At 38.2% G+C, this 22,563-nt stretch overlaps 1 protein-coding gene across 2 annotated transcripts in view; it reads right to left on the bottom strand.

Moving 5' to 3' along the window:
- Nucleotides 1-9,741: 9,741 nt before the first annotated feature.
- ZCCHC7 (zinc finger CCHC-type containing 7) overlaps nucleotides 9,742-22,563 on the bottom strand; it is a 152,283-nt gene continuing 139,461 nt past the window's right edge. For both annotated transcript variants that reach the window (XM_039344816.1, XM_039344817.1), the window contains 3 exons: nucleotides 21,033-21,128; nucleotides 14,167-14,284; nucleotides 9,742-11,260 (listed from right to left, as the gene is read on the bottom strand). In XM_039344816.1, coding sequence (XP_039200750.1) covers nucleotides 10,800-11,260; nucleotides 14,167-14,284; nucleotides 21,033-21,128 — 675 coding nt within the window. In that variant the 3' untranslated portion in view covers nucleotides 9,742-10,799. The remainder of the gene's footprint in view (nucleotides 11,261-14,166; nucleotides 14,285-21,032; nucleotides 21,129-22,563) is intronic.

The raw sequence follows: 22,563 nt of genomic DNA, 5'->3' as shown, positions 1-22,563 counted from the left end.
GTCTACACGGCCCAGACCTCAGACTTCCTTTCCAAATTCACTGAATGCCAATCCAGCTGCTATCAGCTGGGCTGTGTCCTTAATAGTTTTTTTTAGCTAGCATCTGGAAAAAACCTATAGTCCTCCAAAACTGGCAAAATGGAGATTGCCCACTGAGAGGGGAATGTCATATTCCTGATTGGTTCCTCAACTTTCGTTTTTCCCAGGTTTGGCGAGATTCTGTTTATCTCCTGAATGGTCAGGTCAGATAATTTTCCCTTAATTCTTTTAAACACTAAACCTCTCGAAAAAGAATATCCCCACACGCACGGTGTTCTCCATCCTTTGCCCACCCATTTTTTTCTGGTTTGTCTTACGAGGGACTCACGCCTTCAGATTTATGGCCCCCAAGGGCTGAATGCAAGGCCAGGTGGTAGGTCTCAGGGCAGCCTATGTGAACACACACAGAGCCTTCTTGTCCTGATGCTGAAAAGAGGCATGTGATGATTTAAATCCTCACAAGTGGGATTTAATGTTAATGAATGCATTTCCAACACAAAAGCTGCTGAATGAAATAATGAACTGGTGGAACCATTAACATTACTTATTTCTCTCGCATACGGCAGATAATTTCTTTCGCATGTGACAGTTCATTTAAAATTAAGCAAAATTAGCCTTTCCAGTGGTTGAGCATAACGTTTTTAAAGGGACACGAGAGACTTCGATTATAAGCTAGAAATTTAAGTAACCAATGCATTGGGCTTGCATTACCTTACTCAGATGTTTCATTCTATCACGATTTCTATCTTGCCTTTCCATCAAAGTCAGGATACCATACACGTTCTCACCTCACCTTAATTACCAAAGATAGGTCAATCTGGAAGAGAATGAGAGAGCTTCATAAACAAACCTGGATCTCTCTGCTTAACATTTAGATGCTTAAAACCAAAAGGCAGATGGGGATCTGTTGGATTATGACGGCACTGTCCTCAGTGCTAGCTCCTTCTCGACAATCACCTCATTTCCTCTTGCCTCCAATATTTCTTCAACAGCAAACGGCAACACAAATGTATCATTGTTTCACACATATGAATACTTGTTTCCTATTCTGGATAAACTATTTGGCCTCTGGACAAGATTATTTCCACATGGAACAGGATTGTTATCACTTAATAGAAAATAATTACCCGATGCAAATTGCCCCTTTGTCAAGTCTAGAAAGCAGCAAGCTTCAGAAAGGATTTTAGCTTACTGGTTAGCTGACTGTTGAATTACATGTAACTTTCAGAGATAATGCCCAACTTTTATTTATCTTTTTTTTCTTGAGATGGTGGGGCAGTAGACAGTGGAACATAAATGCAGAGAACCTTAGTCTTTTGAAAAATGTGTGTTTTTAAAAGAAATGAGGGCATGATCTGATGTATTTCAGTTGAGATTCAACAACATCAGGACATTCCCTATCCAAAGGATGTAGTTCATAATAAGCCCATGGATTTAAAAAAATATTTTGGCTCTTGCAAAGAGAGTTAACTAAACAGAGGATTCAATTCACCATTGTTGAGAATGGAAGAGATACATAAAGGAGAACTTCTTGTTAGCTTTGATGGTTCCCTGTAATCTGAAATTGAGTTTCGTACTTTGGCTGAACTGAATGTGGCATTATCTGGCAACTCCTGCACTGCAACCAACTGCATACATCCAAACTACCATGCATTAGCAATATACGACATTAATATTCAATAGTTATTCCTACATTTTTGTCATTTAGATATATTTTACTCCCTCAGAAATCCTACAACAGCATCCCTGCAAGTAGTCCTCAACTTACAACCATAATTGGGACTGGAATTTTGGTCACTAAGCACTGTGGTCATTAAATAAGTCATTATATCATCAGATCCAAGTTTACAACCATTTTTACCACAGCCATTAAGTTATTAAGTGAATCATATGATTGTTAAGAGAATCTGTTTTTCCCAATTGACTTTGCTTATCAGAAGCCAGCTGAAAAGCTAACAAATCATGATCATATGACTGCCAGACCCTGCAACCATTGTAAATATAAGCCATTTGCCAAGCATCCAAATTGTGATTGCATGACTACAAGGGTGGTGTGACAGTCATAACTTTGAGGACAGTTTGAAAGTCATTTTTTCTGATGCCATTGTAACGTTGATGTCATGGTTATGACAGGTGAATCTCTTCAAAAGAATTTCAAGGCATTGTTTTCCTTAAAGAATCTTTTATTCGAGAAACAAAGTATCAGCACTACATAGCTGAAGCCAAAAACTGGATTCCACTCTCCTGGCACAAAGTAACAAAGCACAATTCCCTCCTCCAATTAACAGTCATAATTCACATTCCCCAATTAACTTGAAGCGCAGGCTTTCTCTCCAGCCCGCCAAATCTCTATCAACTCTGGACCTAATAACCTTGGGTTACCACAGCTGAGTTATTATTGTTATGGCTAGCTGGACTCTCATCCACATTCCCCCTCCCAGCATCAACGAACTCTAAAAGCAATAGAGAAAAAATGGCTACATTTCCATCTGTTGTCAAAGCAAGAACATCCAATTTTGCGATCTTTCACGAGAATTTGGAATTGATTGGTTGACCTTTTTTTCCCCCAAAAAACCTTCGTTTCCTTGCACACGGCAGTGGATCGCAAAGGAGAAATGGCACGGGGCTGGGAGTCAGGTAAGGAAAGAAAGGCAATTTCTGGGGGGGAGCAAGGATTTCTTTCCTTACGTGCCTCACTTGTTCTGAGGCTGCTTTCCGCTCAGACGTGTTGCTCTTGCCAATGGCCCAACCGCCCATTTCAGCATCCTCCCTCCTCGAGCCTCCGCGCTCCACTTTCTGCTTTGGTTGGCTTGCCAGCCCCCACCTCAAAGCCCTGCCCACCGCCACCCAGCACAGCTGCCTCGGGGCTGCAGGGGCTGGCCTGGCACGGAAAGGGCACGCACCCCACCCTTCCGCCACCATGCAGGGTAAGGTTGCTGCGCCCGCCCCCGCCAGATGCCCTTGCCTCTCCCAAGCGTTTTTTTATGAACCTGTCTTTCAGCTGCATTCCATTTCTCTGTTCGCTTCTCAGCCTTCACCCCATGTTTGTGGGCCTATCGGTAAAAAAAAAAAGTTCCATCAGACTTTCTAACTTCTTGAGATCTCGCGAGAAGTTAGAAAGTCTGATGGAACTTTTTTTTTTACTGCATGGATTTTGATGCAGGTTGCTCATAGACAGGACTGAAGGCCTAGGACTGGGTGATGGTGCATGTGCCCACAGAGAGGGCTCTGCATGCCATTTGTGGCACACGTGCCATAGGTTCGCCACCATGGGTATATAATACCACAAAGCTTTTTACACTATTATGCTTTCACTGTTCTTGAGGGTAGACTTAAGGCACACTTTATGTCAAAAGGTTATGCCCTTGTGAGAATGAAACAGTTTAAATTACTGAGTTTATTAGTCTGTATATTTCATTCAAGCAACCATCTAGTTATACCTCTTACCACTTTTTTCCTGGATAATCAGAAAATCCTATGTACACCATCTCTCATTCAGCATGATTATTATAGCCAAATTCTCCGCAACACAAAATAAGCATCACCAGCGACTGAATATGTTTTATTTTTTGTCTCTCATTCCTACACAAAGCCCTGCAAAAAAGATGTGTAAGTTTTTTGGAATAGAATGAAACAATTATATTACAGAGGGCCAGAGTAGTGTGTGGATGTATGCTAATAGCAAACATAAACGAATTTGGGAAATCATGCAAACATGGCTTCAGGGATTCTTCCCAATCCTTAAAAATAGCTCTGCTGCAAGACACATGATTGGGAATGGGGGGGGGCGGGGTGAGCTTTCAAATGGAACAGCTGGCAGCATCCCAAGCCAGTGCCCATATGATGCATTGGAGGAAATTCTGTGGAATATTTTTCTCCACAATCCCCAACCGGATCTGACCTATTTTTGAACGCAGTGTTTCTTCTTTTGCCTTCTCCATACATGGCAAATTTATTCCCATTCAATTCAACTTTTAGAATTATCCCACTGGCAGATGGGCAAAGTCCCCGTACTTTATATAATTTCTTCACAACATTCCATTGGATTGGAACCAATGTAATTGAATATAGGAAAATTATTGTAAAATTGAGGAGAGTAAGATATTATGCAATATATACATAGAACAAAGTTAAATTATTAAAGGAAGAAATTTCTTGAGCTAGTCAGGAAATAGGTTTATATTTCACATTTACAATATCAATATTTGTTAAGCATATATTTAGCTGTTAAAATGTCATATCCAAATGTTACAGGTTAATTCAAATATTTGCAGGGAGTTGAAGACTTTTTTTTTCTGACCCAAATGTTTAACATCCTCACTGGATTCTCTGAAGCAAAGAAATGGTCTGAATTTGATGAAATGGGATTTTGATTACTCCTTATGAAGTAATAAATCAAAACAAGAAAAATTATCTTTTGTTTAATATTCAAACCTATTCTATTAATATGAAAGACAAGTAGAAAAATATTTTTAGTACCCCAGTTCTTGAAATTATGAAACTGACATCCATGGTATATACCTGCCGATTAGAATGATAAATGGTTGTCAGAAAAAGAGGGCGTATGAACACAAAGCATATTACATATTTCTAAATTTATTTTTATTACTTGTAAACATACAATGGCTCAGAAAGTTTGAAGTACTGGATAAAGCACTTTTCAGTTTTAAAAGTAGACACAGAAACTGTTAATAGATGCTAACTGTATTTTATCAAAACCCAAAGTCCACTGACTCTTATTTAATCTATAGAAAGTGAACATGAGAATATCCATAGACACATATGGACCCAAATACATATAGACCCACATGCATGTACTACTTTCAAAGGCATTTCTTGAAGCTTTCAGTGAAAGAGGTTTCCTAAAGGAAGCTTAATTCTTTTTAAGGCCCAACATTTTTATTATTATGTTAAAAGCTTGGAGTTACGTTGATCTATTGTTAAAAGTTTAGTAATTAAAGTAAAAATTAAAAGGCGGAATGAAAATCCACAGTGCATAGAAAATCCAACTGGTATTCAACAGAACCTCTTAAGAAACAGATTTAGGCTTGTGGTTACTCAGCCATGGGGGTAAGTTTGCTTCCTTAAGCTTAGAATCAGTGTTAGCATTAAAGAACGGGATAAAAATTGTATTTTTAGGTAACTGTCACGCCATTTATAGAATGATTAGGAAGTAGAATTATTGGGGATAGTGTTTGAGGTAGTGAAAGACCTAATTAACATTGCTTTTTAAAAAAAAAAACCATCAGCACTCTTCTCCTTGAGCTTCAAAGTCAAAACCACGTATGTATATCCATGTACTTGTTTTTCAGAGAACTGACTTCAATGGGGTTTTAAACAATTTAAACTAGCCTGAATGAATGGCCTTCAGATCTTTTTGTTTTAATATTCCTAATGCTTCATGTGATTATGGACAAACTTTGGGAGTTTATAATATTTATATACTTTTACCCAGACTTCCAAAGATTGGATGTGTGTCATCTGGTGTCATTTGTGATTGGAGTAGATTGTAATGAGCCCGCCTTCCACCACCATAGCATCTCAATGACTCTTTGTGCGTCTCTGCATCCATATAGACAATCTAACAGCTTTCTATTAACTCTTTCTATTGTTCCTAATTCTAATAAAGAGTGATTAGTGAGTTGGGATAGTTTGGGACTACTTGGAAGTTTGTCTGTTCTTAAGCAAGGTTAAAATCCATGCGATCTTCAAGCTCAAGAGCTGAAAGAAGACTCACTGAAGAGAAAAAACAGCATGGAACCTAACATGTAAATGCAACTGGCAATGGGGCTGTGTTGGAAGGTAATATGGTAGGAGAAAGAAAATCCAAGGTATTACCTGTCCAATAGTCATCAGCTAGATCTAGGCCAGATGCTGATTGCCCTAGTTGTGTCTGCTGGTTAATGACCGCAATAAAGTTATTTGTATTTTGCTCTAATTGTGAGACATGGAAAATGACCACTAAATTCTGTAATCCCTTCTTAAAAATCTAAATCAGTGGTTCTCAACCTGTGGGTCGGGACCCCATTTGGGTTCAACGACCATTTCATGGGGGTCGCCAAACAATGCAGTCCGCCATTTTTTTCCCCTTTTCCTTAGCTGTGCTACTCCCTTTTATTCTATTGGCTTTTGAAAGCCAATAGAATAGACTCTCTTGAATAGAGTCTAATTCTATTGGCTTTCAAAAGCCAATAGGAATTGTCCAGGCTGTCTCTGCCCTGCTGAGCCCGCCAAAAGCCCCAGTCTGCAAACGGTTCTGCAAGTTGTCTGCAGTGAAGGCTAAGCAACTACTAAAAATGTAAGTAAAAAAGGGCCAGAGGTGGGAGGCCGGTGGGCGCAGGGAGGGTTGCTGGCGCACATGGGGCCTGGCGGGTGCGTTACCTCCCTTGGGCTGAGCCAGCTGGTGGCCCAGCCGGTGGTCGCCCTGCGCCGTCACTGCCCCTTGCCAGTTTCGCCTCGGCCGGCGCAGGGGGCGGCACCATGCATGCGCGGCACTCCCGGGCAGGGAAAGTCCTCGACTTACGACCGGTTGGGTAGTCCTCAACTTACGACTGGTTGGGTAGTCCTCGACTTATGACTGGTTTGGGTCACAGCATTAAAAAGGTTGAGAACCACTGATCTAAATGGTAATTCTAGCATTTAGAAACAAGAAGGGTATATATAGCTTGGCACACATATATATTAAGCATATATCATAACTAATGAAGATATGCTTAGTGTTGTTCTGAGACTAAAAATTAGAGAACAAGAAAAAATGCTCATTTTTGGACTTTTGCATTAGATTTGTGCCAGGTTTTCAGCTGGGATTGGAAATCTGCCCACAAAAGAATTGCAAACCAATTTGTGAAGCTTGAAGTTGGGAAACTGATGCTGTGTGGTCCTTGATGCTCTCTGAGTATGCTTGTTTTCTTGCACCAATTAGGTATCATCATCAATGAGGTGATGCTACTTGACTCTTTTACAGCAAGGCTAAAATTGCTTCTTGCTATCCTTTAAATGAATAAAAAAGGGGAGAAAATGAGAAGGAAGGCTCTCCTCTCCCACAAACACACATACCATAGTTCAAACAATTCCCTTCTGCAAAACCTTATCATTCCTTCTTCCTACTTCAGCAGCAGGCTTTTTTTATTTTTTTCCAACTTAATAAAGTATTAGGAAGATGTTGAAACAAAACAACAAAGGCGATTAGAGGACAGGAGGTTAAAATATATGAAGAAAGGTTGCAGGAACTGGGTATGTCTAGTTTAATGAAGAGAAGGACTAGGGGTGACATGACAGCAGTGTTCCAATATCTCAGGAGTTGCCACAAAGAGGAGGGGGTCAACCTATTCTCCAAAGCACTTGAAGGCGGAACAAGAAGCAATGGATGGAAACTAATCAAAGAAAGAAGCAACGTAGAACTAAGGAGAAACTTCCTGATAGAGAACAATTAATCAGCCGAAGTTGTAGGTGCTCCATCACTGGAGGTTTTAAAGAAGAGATTGGACAGCCATTTCTCTGACATGGTACAGGATCTTCTGCTTGAGCAGAGGGTTGGACTAGAAGACCTCCAAAATCCCTTTCAATTCTGTTATTCTACTAAGAAAATATACAAAAGGAGCAGTATATCTATCCTTCTGACCTTCACTCTGAAAAAAGAACAGGACCACAGGGAGAGGAGGAGGAGAGAGAAATCAACAAAAGGCTGAATTTGAAAGTGAGCTAGAACAGAACTGGGGTTGTGGAGGGTGCTGCCAACTGGTCTTAGTCTAAGCTCCCATCTCCCCTTTTGGTCACACATCCAGAGGAGAATATGTGCTTCCCTGTGTATAGGATCATATAGACCAGTGGTTCTCAACCTTTTTAATGCCGCGAACCTCAACCGGTCATAAGTCGAGGACTACTCAACCGGTCATAAGTCGAGGACTACTCAACTGGTGCAGCACCGTTTGCAGAATGGGACTTTTGGCGGGCTAAGCAGGGCAGAGACAGCCTGGACAATTCCTATTGGCTTTTGAAAGCCAATAGAATTAGACTGTATTCAAGAGAGTCTATTCTACTGGCTTTCAAAAGCCAATAGAATAAAAGGGAGTAGCACAGCTAAGGAAAAGGGGAAAAAATGGCGGAGTGCATTGTTTGGTGACCCCCGTGAAATGGTTGTTCGACCCCAAATGGGGTCCCGACCCACAGGTTGAGAACCACTGATATAGACAGATGAAGACAAGGAAGCAGAAACATATACTGTGCTGATGCAATGTGCTACTCCGTAATACTGAAGAAAATACTTACGGCTGCTAAGGCCACTGCTAGTAATAGGATTGGAAAGAATTCTAGATCCCAGGCTCTGCCCGTTTCTTCTCTTCTGATATACTTGCAGTCAGACTTTGAGTGCATCTCTGCAATGCTTTCTTCCAGAGATAAGGACTTAAACTCAGACACCTTCAAGGTAAACACTGAGAGTTTTAAAAAGACAAACGTATTCATACTCATTTCTAATGCTCTAGTGCAGGCGTCTTGAATCTTGGCCCTTTTATGACTCGTGGACTTCAACTCCCAGAATTCTTGGCTGAGGAATTCTGGGAGTTGAAGTCCACGAGTCATAAAAGGGCCAAGTTTGAAGACCCCTGCGTTAGTGGGATAATATTGATTTGAATAGATAAAAACAGATAGTGACCAAAAGCAGACCTGTAAAGGATTATTCTATTTTTTTTATTAGAATCGTAAAGTGTCCCATATTCACTTTATGATGCAATTCATCATCCTACCTTGATGATATCACTTCTTTATATTCAACTGGATTTCCCTTCATTCTGTTCTGCATGTGGCTATTCATGTTTCACTATTGGGTAGTGTAATGCTGTCCTGCCAATTATTTGTGCTCAGCTGAATTATTTCTCAAGCATTAATTGCAAAGCCGGATCCTTTCATCTATAATTTTTTAATTTCACTTCCACCTCGCAAAAGAGAACATTTACATTATTATTCCTACAGAGCATCTTTCTTTTGTAAATTTCCTATGGCGTACTTACAATTGCAATTTTATTTATATACCAAGTCCTGTTAACTCAGACTGTAGTGTGGCTGGGTTACTCATTAGATGTTCCGGGCAATAGTATTAAGGATGTAGGACAGGCATGCTGGCTGAGAAATTCTGGGAGTTGAAGTCCACAAGTCATAAAAGGGCCAAGTTTGAAGATCCCTGATATAGGAGATGATCAGGTTGAGTCCAAGAGTGGAGTCAATCACGTTCATCAATTTTGGAGTCCCTTCAGACCCGCAAGAGATCTAAGTCCAGCCCCACGCTCATCTACTGCCAATTTGCCTTGATCTTTAGTAGTTCAAATTCTTGTAATGAGCTAGCATGGATTAGACTTGTACTCATTTGAACAATCTTGGTTCCTGATTTCTTGTGCCTGACAAAGGTGGTATGTTTATTTATTTTTATTTTATTTATTTATGAGACTTATATACCGCTTTAAGTGCAAGCACTCTCTAAGCGGAGTACACCAGTAAGCAATGTATATATATATTTACATTGCCCCCAACAATCTGGGTCCTCATTTTACCTACCCCGGAAGGATGGAAGGCTGAGTCAACCTTGAGCCCGTGAGATTTGAACCACTGACCTGCTGAACACAGTCAGCTAAAGTGGCCTGCAGTACTGCACTCATCGTATCTTGATGTACTTGTTATTTTAACATGCTAAAAAAAACAGACTCAGTATAAAAATAACATTTTAATGTTTAATAATCAATCCCCTATGTAAAATACATCTTTTGGACATAGAAATTAACGAGTGAAAAAAGCAGCATGTTTGGGAAGCCGAAGTCTCACTGGAGGTCACATGAATCGACAGTATTAAAGAAAGAAGATGAAATAGTTGATTTTGAAGAAAAAACAAACAAACAAAAAAAAAATCGGGCATCCAAATGGTTACTTTCCCCTTAGACATAGCAATATTTTTCCAACATAAATTTTGAATTGTAATTCAAAGTACCAAAATACCTAACTTTAATAAAATGAGTTATAAAATAATTTATTTCTTAGAACCTTAAAAAAGCCATCTGGGATTATATACTTTAAAAATTAGACTTCAATGCATTTTACGCTTTCTCACTTGAACAAAGACTTACCTGGCCTGTCAAGTCAAATTATAGTGCTACGTCTATGACAAATTTGAGGATAATCATATCTAAGAATGTGGCGTAAGATGGCCACCTCCTGAAACACTCTGTCAGGAAAATAAATTAGGAAGCAAATAACATTTCTTGAACGAACATCCTTCTGTTGCTTAAATTTATTCCGTACATTTTTCAAAACAAATCAACAGAGGAAACAAGATACCACTAGGCCTTCCTAAGGCCTGTAAACCCAAATCACTTGCTCCTCCCTTTTTTTGTCCCTTCTATTAAACAGGTGAAATCGCTACCTCCATTTATTTTTGTATCCATACCTAGGTCACCTGTCAATTTGTCTGCATGCAAATAAACTATATGCATTAAGCAGAAGTATTTTGAGACATAGATTTACAAAAAGAGTGTATGCAACTGAGGATATGTATTTTTTTTAAATTGCTTTCATCTTATCACTCCCCACCTCCTACCTCTATATTTCATCCAATATTCCAGGAATTGTAAAAACATTTAACAAATAATGTATTTCTAATGCATAAATAACTTGTCATTACAAACCAAGATGCTCTCCTTATGGAATGGTTACTGATACACTCTTTGTGCTGTGATAGCCTAGTCTGCATTTTGTGGAAGGAATAAATCTCCATCTCAGATCAAGCTGGCTTTCGGTGTGGTTTTCTTTTTCTTCTGTTTGATAAGAAATAAACTTTCATCCCTGGTGTAACTGTTGTTTGTGTGGCTCCTCTGCTTTTTCTTTCTCTTCTGCCTTTTTGCTGACCCCATAGAAATTTGTTGATTTTCAGTTTTGCCATCTGCCAGAAAGCCAACACTCTGATGATGATGAGTTTTCCTTTTGCACCTCTTATGTGCATTCCTGTGGCCACCTCTAGGAAAGCACTCTTCTATCGCATAATTGTTTTGAGCTTCCTTCTTACGCTTCCTTTCTTTGATTAGATCTGCAAGAGATTTTTTCCTTAGATTGTTGTGATCTCCCCTCTTGCCATGCTCCTTCCAAACGTTCCTCTTTTTCTTATGTTTGTGTTCTTCTTGATCATAATCTGTATGTGGTCTTTTTAGAGTCTTTGGTAGAAGGCCAGCTTTCTGAAGTTCTGCAAAATAAAAACACTTGATGATACTTCACTTAAAATACAGAACACTGTATTTGTTACCTCCCTAATATCTAGATTTAGAAAAATCAATCTATATCCTGTTTGCAATTAAATAAATGTAACAAAATAATAAAGACTTGCATATCTATCAATTTTAGACGTAATTTGTAAAAAGCACACTGACCAGCAGACTGATAATGGAACAAGTCTCCTAAAACTGATGAAACACCCATGGCAATTCCAGTCTATAACATTTTGCTAAACCTATATGTTTGATCTCAAGAGTATGAAACCTCAAATCAAAACTGGATAAATCTTCCAATAAAATAATTAGAAATTAGAATACCTTTGAAATCAAGTAATCCTTGATAAAATGCAAACACATATTTTAAGCAAATGTTGGACAAATTTAACTTTATTTTTGAAAGTCATGATTGACAATCCTGAGAGGAGACAACCTACAAACAAGCTAAAAAATTTTCCTTTTCACAGGTTCACTGCAGATCCTTGATATATTAAGAAGCTTAAGGAGATGAAGCAGGAGATATCAATAAGTACTGCTGGAAGACCACCCATCACAAGTCTGACTGGATGATATTTGAGTCTACACAGTTTGATTCAAATAGCAGAAAGGAGATATTTTGCTGTCTTGATTGCATTTGCCAAATGCCACCTAGCAGCTCTTTTTAAAGTAACTAATTTCCTATTGGGGAAAGATGATCAACAAACCCTATCTGAAGGACCGCTATGAAGAAGGAAGTTGGACTTCATCTTGGGCAGGGGAAAGCATATAAAATATATTTCCTCCTCTCTTAGCATCTTTGTCCCTGATGGGCACAATCACCATAGCAGCCAACAGTACCCAGTATAACAATTGTACAGATATATTGAACCAAAGCTTTAATAAATACAGCTGTTCCTGCTGATGATACTCCGGCATTCAAAAACTGATAGCCATATATTTGGGCCCTGAGGCATACATGCAATGTGACAGAAGTTCTGACTCAATCCCTAGAAGAACAGATTCAGGCTGAATATCTCCAAGACAGAATGGCTGTGGTAATGAACAAAGATGTCTTCCCCCATTCAGAGGTAGTTCACAATCTGGAGGTTTTGTGGTTGGGAAGCTTTTGCATCCTTTTTATATCCACCCACCATTTGTGGACATACCTGGATTGGGAAGTCTTGCTTATAATCGCTCATATCCTAGTCATCTCCTCTTTCCATTGCTGTAATGTATTCATCTTGGGGCTGCTCTTGAAGAAATTTTGGAATCAATAGCTGGGGAAGATACATATAACCTGGTACACCTGGGTGACCCTGCTTCTTCAGGAGCTGAGCTGGTTGCCAGTTTGTTTCCAGATGCAATTCACGATGCTGGTTGTCATCATTAAGGCCCTAAATAGTTCTGGTTTAACTATTTAAGGGACTGCCTTCACTCGTATTCATCTGTCTGTTCACCCAACTCAACCATGATCAATTCCCACAACTATATGATCTATTCTTACAAGATTGACACTGAAAGTGTGCTTTTTTTGATAGCTACCCCCACATTTTGGAATACCCTTTCTACAGTGATTTCTTCTTCTTGTGCCATATCCGTTATCGGATGTTGGCGATCATGTTGGCGATCCTGTTTTTATCAGCAGCCGCACGAAAAAGTGCTGCTGAGTTTTGTCCAAACCAGTCCCTTAGATTTTGAAGCCACGATGTTCTTCTTCTGCCTGTACCTCGTTTGCCTTCAATCCCTGTAGGATTAAATGGAGTATGCCATATTTTTCTAGGTGTCGCATCACATGTCCGAAATATTCTAACTTTCGTTTTTTAATTGTTTTGTTGATTTCCCTTGGCTTTCCCAGGCGGCTTATCACCTCATTTCTGATCTTGTCAACCCAGCTTATACGTAACAGCTGCCTGTAAATCCACATTTCAAATGCTACTAGTCTCTTCAGGTGGCCTTCTGTCAGAGACCAACTCTCTACTCCATAGAGCAGGATAGAAAAAATATAACATCTGATAAGCCTGATTTTCAATTTTAGGCTTATGTCGTGACTGCAGAAGACCTTTTTCATTTTGAAGAATGCTGTTTGAGCTTTCTCTATCCTTATTTTTACTTCAGTGGTCATGTCCCAGCTTTCATGTAAATTAGAACCGAGGTGCGTGATCCTTTCAACCTTTTCTACAGTGATTTGGTCAGCTTTAATTCTAATTTCAGTCTACGTTTTGATACACTGAGAGGGGGTTCCTTCTCAAATCTTTTTGTTAATGTTGATGTTTTTATTTTATGAGATTGTTCGCCACCTAGAACATCGAGATCAGATAGTACACACATGAAATATTGTTTTTTTAGAGGTTACAGTCTATGAGGAACTGGACTTTGCAGTTTGGCCTTCTGACCTTTCGGAAGTCCTGAGTGTCTGTTACAAAAATCAGTATAACAATTGTACAATTGTGTTTATTTATTTGCATTTTTAATGGATCTGTGATGGATTTTTTTTGGTACAAATTGGAACATTTGGCATCTGAAACTCTTCCATTTCCATCCTTAAAATTCTCACCAAACAGCTCAAGGTTATGCCCTCAAAATTTGCAAGAAAAATGACTGAGGTTCGCATTGAGTTTGGAAGGTTTAAAAGGTAGAAATAAAAACAGAAATTAGTCAGAGGCAACTTATTCTTATTCTACCTTTATTTATTGTGCCACCAGACATTGACTATTTTGTCACTAAATTTTGGCATGATCTTGGGTTACTGGGGGGCTGCAGGTGGGGGTACTAGGGACCATATGAAGCCTTCTGGCAAAGTTACCCATCTTAATCTAATTAAGTTAAAAGAGGCAGTAAACATAATAGCTGGCTAAGAATTTTTTTTAAAAAAGAACAAGATCACTAAATATATATATCATACCTTGCACTTTTTTCTTTGCTCTCTGGAGGCTCTTCTTGATATCATATTTATTGTCATAGTAACAGATAAAGGGGTAAGAAAGAAATATTCCTCCAAACATTCGCTTCCCTGAGCATTCCTGCAAATCAGATTTTAAATTATTTTCATACCTCTGGTTAATGCAAACTCAAAAGAAACAAATGAAAGGAATTGACCCAATAGCTTTTCCATTGGTAGTAAAACGATCCGTTTTCTCTAAAAATGCATACTGAACCTGCTGGTTTATCCCAAAAGAAGAGGGGCAAGATTATATAGATTATAATTGCAAATGTCACCTGCATGAAATATCACTACAAATTTAAGGTGCAAGTGACTGAACATAGCTACGGTATAGATTAATCTAGATTCATTTTTCCTATAAATTCACATAATCCTGAAGTTACAACTATTCGTTTAGTGACTATTCAAAGTTAAAATGGCACTGGAAAAAGTTACTTATGTCCAATCCTCACGCTTATGAACACTGCAGCATTCCTACAGACATGTGTTCAAAATGTTGCTTAGCAACTGGCATGTATTTTACAACAGCTGCAACATCCCGGGATCATGTGATCACCATTTGCAACCTTCCCAGCTGGTTTCCTTCAAGCAAAGTTGCTGAGGCAGCAGGATTTGTTTAATGACTTTGTGATTCATTTAACAACAGCAGTGATTTGCTTAACCACACTGGCACAAAAGGTCACAATATTGTGACTCACTTAACAACTGCCATGCCTAGCAATGGTTCCAATTATGATCTTAAGTTGAGAATTACCTGTATTAATTCATTGGAAAGCCTGAAAACAAAATCAACTACATGTCAAATCTGAGCTGCATTTCAGATAGGTCTATAATTAATGGCCAAAAAGTTGTACTTTCTTCCCATATAGTATCATCAGTAGACATATTATGCTTCCTTTAGGACCAAGGGAGTCTTAGCAGTAAGTTTTGGTACGGTGTAGCAACAAAATTCCTAGGCTATCTTTCTTGCCTATGAGAAAAATATTCAAACCTGGAACAAATCCAAAGGAGAGAGTGAAACTTTCTATAATACAATGACTCCTTTCTATGATCTTTTGTTGATTTTGACTTGTACAGAGCAAAAGAAATCTCTCCAAACCACATCTTGTTCTATCTACAGCTGCCTCAGTTTTGCAAGAAACTTGTCTTGGAGGCTCCGGAATTCAAATATACGGGATGAAAGTAAAAACTCACTTTAGTCAAGAAATCCAGGTATTTTACTTACTTACTTATTTTATTAAATTTATATGCAGTTCATCTCACTTTACACTGGTAGCATTATCTTTCATCTAAAGATTACAATTTTAGAGCAGCAGATAAAGAAGTCACAATGAATATTTTTTTTTTTTTGCTTTTGTAGGAAATAATGGTTTAATCATATTGGAGTGTTATTCATTTATTTAACAATATTTGCTCATTGCTGTAATCACAAGGATTCTGGGCAGCGCCAGTAATGAAAATTAAAATGTTACAAAATATTCTTTTAATACAATAAATAACTGCACGATAATCATATTATTGGCCAAAGATTTGTGAGAATAAAAGGATTTTTTTAAATGAATGAAAAGTTAGCTACATAATACTCCAGAATTTGGAGGCTATTACTGAAAAGGCCTATTGTTTTGTCCTGGTCCACAAATTCTGGTAGACAGGATGGAGATCATAATAGGCCTCTTTTTTTGACTGTATTAGATAGGCAGAATTTTTTTTTAGTATCACAGTCACATATCTATGCTAGTGGCTCATAAGGTTTCTTAAAGGATGACCACAGACTGAACTGGACCCAGAAACCTACTGGTAATCTATCATAATACTTAGTAATCTAAATATAGATTTTACCTTGCAATAGCCTGGTAAATGATCATTACATTCTGGACCAGTTACAAGTTCTGAATCATCTTCAAAAGTACCCCAAAGTTATTGCAGGGCATAGGTTATTGTTGCCGGCAGGTAGATAGATAGGTTGGTCCAGATAGGGATGAAATTGCATATCAGCCAGATAAGGGTGAAGGATCCCTGAATATGGCTTTCTACCGCTGTTTCAAAAAACCCTGAGTTCAGAAAGGTCTCCAAATCATGGGCCAGTTCTTTGGGGAGAATCTTAATTCTATCAACAGTCACACTGGCTTATATTCCTTGATACTTACTAATAAACATCTATCTCCATGTTAGTAGAATATAATCTAATGTTGTATCTGCTAATGCCAGGCAATCAGAAAACAATACTCTAATGAAGGAACAATCAAGGAGAAAACCATACACCCCATCAATACTGGTGAGACCTGCTACTGTATATAAACAGGGAACAAACTTCACACTTAGTTTTCACACTCAGTAGCACTGATGATGGTACCTAGTCAGGTAGTGAAACATCTGCAAGCAAACAAGCTCAGAGAGAACAAAGAATCCCACAATTCAATCCTGAGCTATTTAAACTTTCCTCTATTGGATTTTGTGTCTCTCTATCTACATCCTTATAGCTTCCATACCCTACAGATTTCTGTAGCATTTTCAGTCAGCCTCTCTCTCTCTCTCTCTCACAGAGAAAGACAGACGGAGGGAGGGAGGGAGGGAGGGAGAGAGAGAGAGAGAGAGAGAGAGAGAGAGAGAGAGAGAGAGAGAGAGAGAGAGAGAGAGAGAGAGAGAGAGAGAGATGAAATAGCCTTTCCCAATTTATAAATCTGATTTGAAACAATTGGTTATTTAATGTAACTGAGGAGATCATCTGCCAATCCACACACAATATATCTTGAAGAAAACTTTGTTCTGAAACTTCGAAAGTATATGGAATGTCTTGGCTGAAGTGCAGCTCTCTGCATACCACACATGACTAGGTGCAGCTTTCCCTAAATCCCCTCCATGCCTGAAACCAATATAGTGAATTCTAAGAGAAATATTGAGGTCACCCAGAACAAAAGAAGGTAGGGGGGAGGGTTGAGTGAACTCATAGATAACTACTCAAAAAACTTCAGTTACAGATAAGTAATCAGTTCTTCACTGTGGTCTCTGTGATCATACACTCATGGGTGAATAGCTGGCCTATTATCTAGAGGGGCTTAGTGCTCATAAAGTACAATGCAAAGGACTGCAGCTCTAAAAGCTACATCCTTCTGAGAATCAAAATCCATACGATTATGCTAGATACAGATAGGAAGTTGTCCTACATAATTATGAAAGGAAAATCTAATGTAGAAAGGGTGCACGTGGAATCCTAGCTCTTGCAAAGTGGCCACAGATCAAAAGAGGGCACTTTTCGTTGCTTAGCTCATAACACAACCTGATGTCTGCAACAATCCATTTTGAAAAATTCACAGGGTCTAGGATGGACCCAAAAAAAACTAAAAACATATACTGATCTCAATGAAAGTGAAAGGGAATGACTTCTCAGTTACTATTTGGAAAAGGAGAGTACAGTTATGTTCAGATCTCAAAAGAACACAGGCCCATGATTTTTGGCAAGACATTTTTATAAGCTTGAGAAGATTCTGAGTGAGCTCTGCTTAGATGTATAACCCATGTGCCTAAATCATCATGATAAAGAATACTTTCAGGGAAGAAATAAAGACTTCTCTCATCCATAGCTATTAAATAAGGATAAATAATCCTTGATTGCTGTGGAATATACTCCTCCAAAGTTTCTGGAGATGCTGTAAAGACAAATATTCCAAGAAGATGGCCTTTCCCTTAGTAACTTGACAGTAAAGCCCTAGTGGATAAAAAAAAGTAGAGGCCTCTAAAAATAGCCACTCCTACTCGTTTTAACATGGATCTATTGAATAATAATCTGAATAGTGTATGACATGCACTTCCCAGACCTGTCTCGTCTAAGTCAACTGCCACTACTGCCACATGCTTTGTATTTTTAAATACTCTGGAGATGTTCCTTAGCGCCACAGGTAAAACACACAGGATAGAAATCTCAGGCTCTTATCAACACACCTGAGAAAAGTTGTATCTGACTGACAGTGTGGAATATGAATGCTAGGCAGAGCTACAAAGTCTCTGCTTTGTTTTGTTCTTTTGGGGTCCTGCAATTTGCAGATGTGGGCACAAATGTGACTACTAAGATTTAACTAGCATTGGGATGAGTCCTCCAACTTAGATTCTTGTATTCAGGGCTTTTTTTCTCATAGAATGCCCAGAACGGAGTTACGGCACCATTTTTAGATGGAACCTTGTAGGTTAGGCAAGGTGGGTTGTATAACATGTGTGAGTTCCGGCACCCTTTTTTTTCTTTCAAAAAAAGCACTGCTTGTATGAACACATTTTAGAGGAAAAAGATTCACAGCATCATTCACTTTTGATTGCTAATCCTTTAGGTTGCTTTTCAGCTCCCAGTTTCCTAGAACAATATGGCTTAGTAGCTTGTTTTTTGCTTCTACTAATGCTAATATTTTCAGATTTCTAAACTAACATATTCATTATGTTTCACAGGCTGGCCATTAACTGCAATAAAGAATATGAATGAATGAATGAATGAATGAATGAATGAATGAATGAATGAATGAATGAATGAATGAATTCCTGAGGATTGTGTTAATGTCTATAACACAAGCTGCAATGTCTTCATAGTTTCTCATTCCTGCTATTCAAAGAAGAATTGAAAAATGCAAGATCTGTTCCTGTTATGAAAATAGTGATTTGTCTGGAGAACTGTATATCTCTTGCTTCAGAACATGATGTTACATTAAGGCAGATATCTACCCATCATTGACTCCAGATGATTTAATTAATATACTGCTCTTAGGATAGTTCCAATTCATTAAAATGAATATACTGTTCTTAAGATAGTTCCAATTCATTAAAATTACTTGGTCACTAAATTATACCAGCAAGCCTTAACAGATACAGGAAACCTCTGTATTAGTTAACCTAGAGTAGACCACTCTTAACTGCTGACTTTTTCTTAATCAAATTCTTCACTGCATTTATTAACAAATTTATTGGTTAGTATCATTTTCACATGCCCACTGATTCTGAATTCTCTTTTATAACAGGTTGGTGACAATTAAAATTGTGATGTGATATCACTGTCTTTGAGAAATGACAGGTTCTTGTAAAATCTCAATGAAGTCAATGAAATGTTAACATGCTCCATTAGGTCATTCAGTTTCTCATAATTTTTTCTCGCATCTGATCAGCCAGACACTCCCTGAAGCTTAAGATATTAAATATGGTAGAATAATTCCAACTATTTCTAGAAAGAATTCTAAAACAGGGAATTCTGCACAAATCACACGTAATATATTTTATTATAAATCCATATAAATTCCAGGAAATTTTAAACAACATTTCCATTTTTAAACTATGTTACTAAACTATGCTCTTTTTACAGCAATCAATGGGCTGTAACTTGTTTTATACAATAATGTACAGGACAGTTATCATAATAAATGTCTTCCTTTTGCTATTTTATTTTTACTCCCCCCCCCGATGAAATTTATTGATATCCCAACCACAGTTCTGTTCAAAAGCTCTATTTATATTCTTATCATCTATCGAAGACTCCCATCTCTATGCAATAAATGGTCTTCCTGACTTTCTTCAAATCATAAAAACGATTATTTATTTATATCCTGCCTTTTATTATTTTTACAAATAAGTCAAGGTGGTAAGCATATCCGCCTTGAGTTATTTGTAAAATAACTGAGCCCTTGTGGTGCAGTGGTTAAAATGTGGTATTGCAGATTAACTCTGCCCATAGTCTGAAGTTCAATCCTGGTAGGCTCAAGGTTGACTCAGCCCTCTATCCTCCCAAGGTCAGTAAACTGAGGACCCAGATATATGCTGATGTTGGAAATCACTCAGAGAATGCTATAACACACTATGAGAAGGCATATAAAACTAAGTGCTATTGATATTGCTACATCCAACATTCCTTTCTCCTCCTTTTCCCCCACAACAACCACCTTGTGAGGTGGGTTGGGCTGAGTGTGTGTGGCTGGCCCAAGGTCACCCAGCCAGCTTTCGTGCTAAGATGGGACTAGAACTCACCGTCTCCCAATTTCTAGTCTGCTGCCTTAGTCACTAGACCAAACTTACTCTAGTATAGTGTATATGTGTATTTGTGTACTGAAAAAAACCCACACATGTTTAGTATTTACGGAAAAGATCTCTGTATGTGATAGGCATTTAAAATGACTTGATAGTTCTTAATCAAATTTATACTTATTTCTGCTGAAATCCAGATGGCAAAAACTTGATATTCTCCAATATTTAATGGCCTTCCTATATTTGCTATGATACTGTTATTTATTTAGATCAGTTACAGCCAACTTCTTTATGTGGTATAAAGCAGAGGTCCTCAACCTTTTGGGCACAGGGACTAGTTATGTGGAGAGAGATTTTTCCGCGGACCGGAGGGGCATGCTTTTGTATGCTGCCTGCATCCCACAGATGGGGCTTTGCTTGTTTGTGCAGCCCGGTTGCTGGCATGCTGTGGCCCAGTACCAGTCCATGGACCGGGGGTTGGGGACCCCTGGTATAAAGTGCATTTTTATATGTTTTGGACTTAAACTGCATGAACTTTTTAATAAAACTCGTTTATCAATCCCAATATTATTGATTCAGTTATTTTCTTATAGCAGTTATTTAAAACTGTCTACTTCAACCCTATATCCAACTTTATATGTTTTGGGTTTAAATTATATGAAGGATGATCGGGAATACATGAATTTGGTTTTTTCTAGATCATTTGCAGATTTTTTTTAATAAGTATGGGATATGCAATTTGTTATATAGTAGTTGAGAGACAAATATGGACCTTATCAGAAAGTAAAGTAACCCAGCAAATATTTATTGTTCATTAATAACATTAAGAGACTTACAAATCCATAGTGGCCTTTCTCTCCACAGTTGTAACAGTATGCTGAAGCAGGTTGCACAGAATAAGAATCAGCCTTCTTGAGTGGTCCTGGTCTAGTCTGAAACAGAAAGAAAAAAAAATGGCAGCAATGAAATTTAATAAAATTCCAGTTAAAATGAACTAAATTAAAACAATATAGTTTCACCTTCCAATAAACAGCAGTGGAATTATACCTGTTACTTATTGGGAAAAATGTATTGCAGTTATATTATACATACCCCCATATTCAACGTGTCTTAAATCTATGCAGATGTCTGTATCATTGCAGACTTAGTTGTATCAATTATAATCCATACCCCAATTCAGATAAAATGAAAAGTGTCTCATAAGAAACCTATTGGTAACTATGTGATAACAGGTAGCACATTAAAAACCATTCTTTACACAACAAAAATAAAGGAATACTTCTAAGTCAATCCCCAAAATAGCCATGCATTAACTTTTGTTATGTTCTTGGATTAATTGCAATTCATTTTGCTATCTGCCACTTGATTACCAAGTTCATAAAAATACTTTCCTGCTGAGAGGAACTTAAAAGTGAAAGCAGAATTGCTGGGAGGAATGTGAGATAAAATATGTGTATGGAACTAAAGATAGATAGTATATAAATTCTAATGTGATACCCAATATGACCATCATAGAGCCGGTGAGGATCAAGCTGCTGGCAATTGGCAGAATTAGCCTGCAATACTGCCTTGTAACCACTGCGTCACCACTGCTCTTATATCTGTATCTCTGTATATCTATATCCATCCATCCATAAATATATACATAGAGATATAGCAAAATGTGAGAAAAATAGAGAGCCAGTTTGGTCTAGTGCAGTGGTTCTCAACCTGTGGGTCGGGACCCCATTTGGGGTCGAATGACCATTTCACGGGGGTCGCCAAGCAAGGCTGTCCGCCATTTTCCCCCCTTTTCTTTGGCCACGCCCCTGGCACCCAGTGATGTATAAGTGGTTGGGGGTCACCACAACATGGGGAACTGTATTATGGGGTCGCGGCATTAGAAAGGTTGAGAACCACTGGTCTAGTGGTTAAGGTACCATGCTAGAAACCAGGGGATTATGTGTTCTATTCTCACCTTAGCCATAAAAGACAGCTGGGTGACTATAGCCAGTCACTTTCTCTTAGCCCAACTTACTTCACAAGTAAGCTGGTTGTGGGAAAAACAGGATGAGGAAGGAATATTAGATAATTTGCTGCCTTGAGTTATTTATAAGAATAATAAATACAGGATTAAAAACAATCTAAAAAACATACAGAAGTATAAAAATGTATTCCTCTTAGATTCACATTCTACAGATTGCCAGAAGCCCAATGTATGATATTACAAGGCAGGATTTTCTAAAGTTTCTACTATAAGGAGCAAATATCAATTCAAAATATATGTGGAATGAGAGCTTAGAATGACTCTCTCAAAAACAATATCCAGATTTCAGGACTTATATAAAATTGAAAACTCACTGAGAAGTGGTTGTAAATTTGATTATT

This window comes from Crotalus tigris, unplaced genomic scaffold, assembly GCF_016545835.1.
Source record: "Crotalus tigris isolate CLP2741 ecotype Arizona unplaced genomic scaffold, ASM1654583v1 scf7180000017939.2460400, whole genome shotgun sequence".
Taxonomy (NCBI): Eukaryota; Metazoa; Chordata; class Lepidosauria; order Squamata; family Viperidae; genus Crotalus; species Crotalus tigris.
This window is presented reverse-complemented; position numbering and strand designations above follow the sequence as displayed.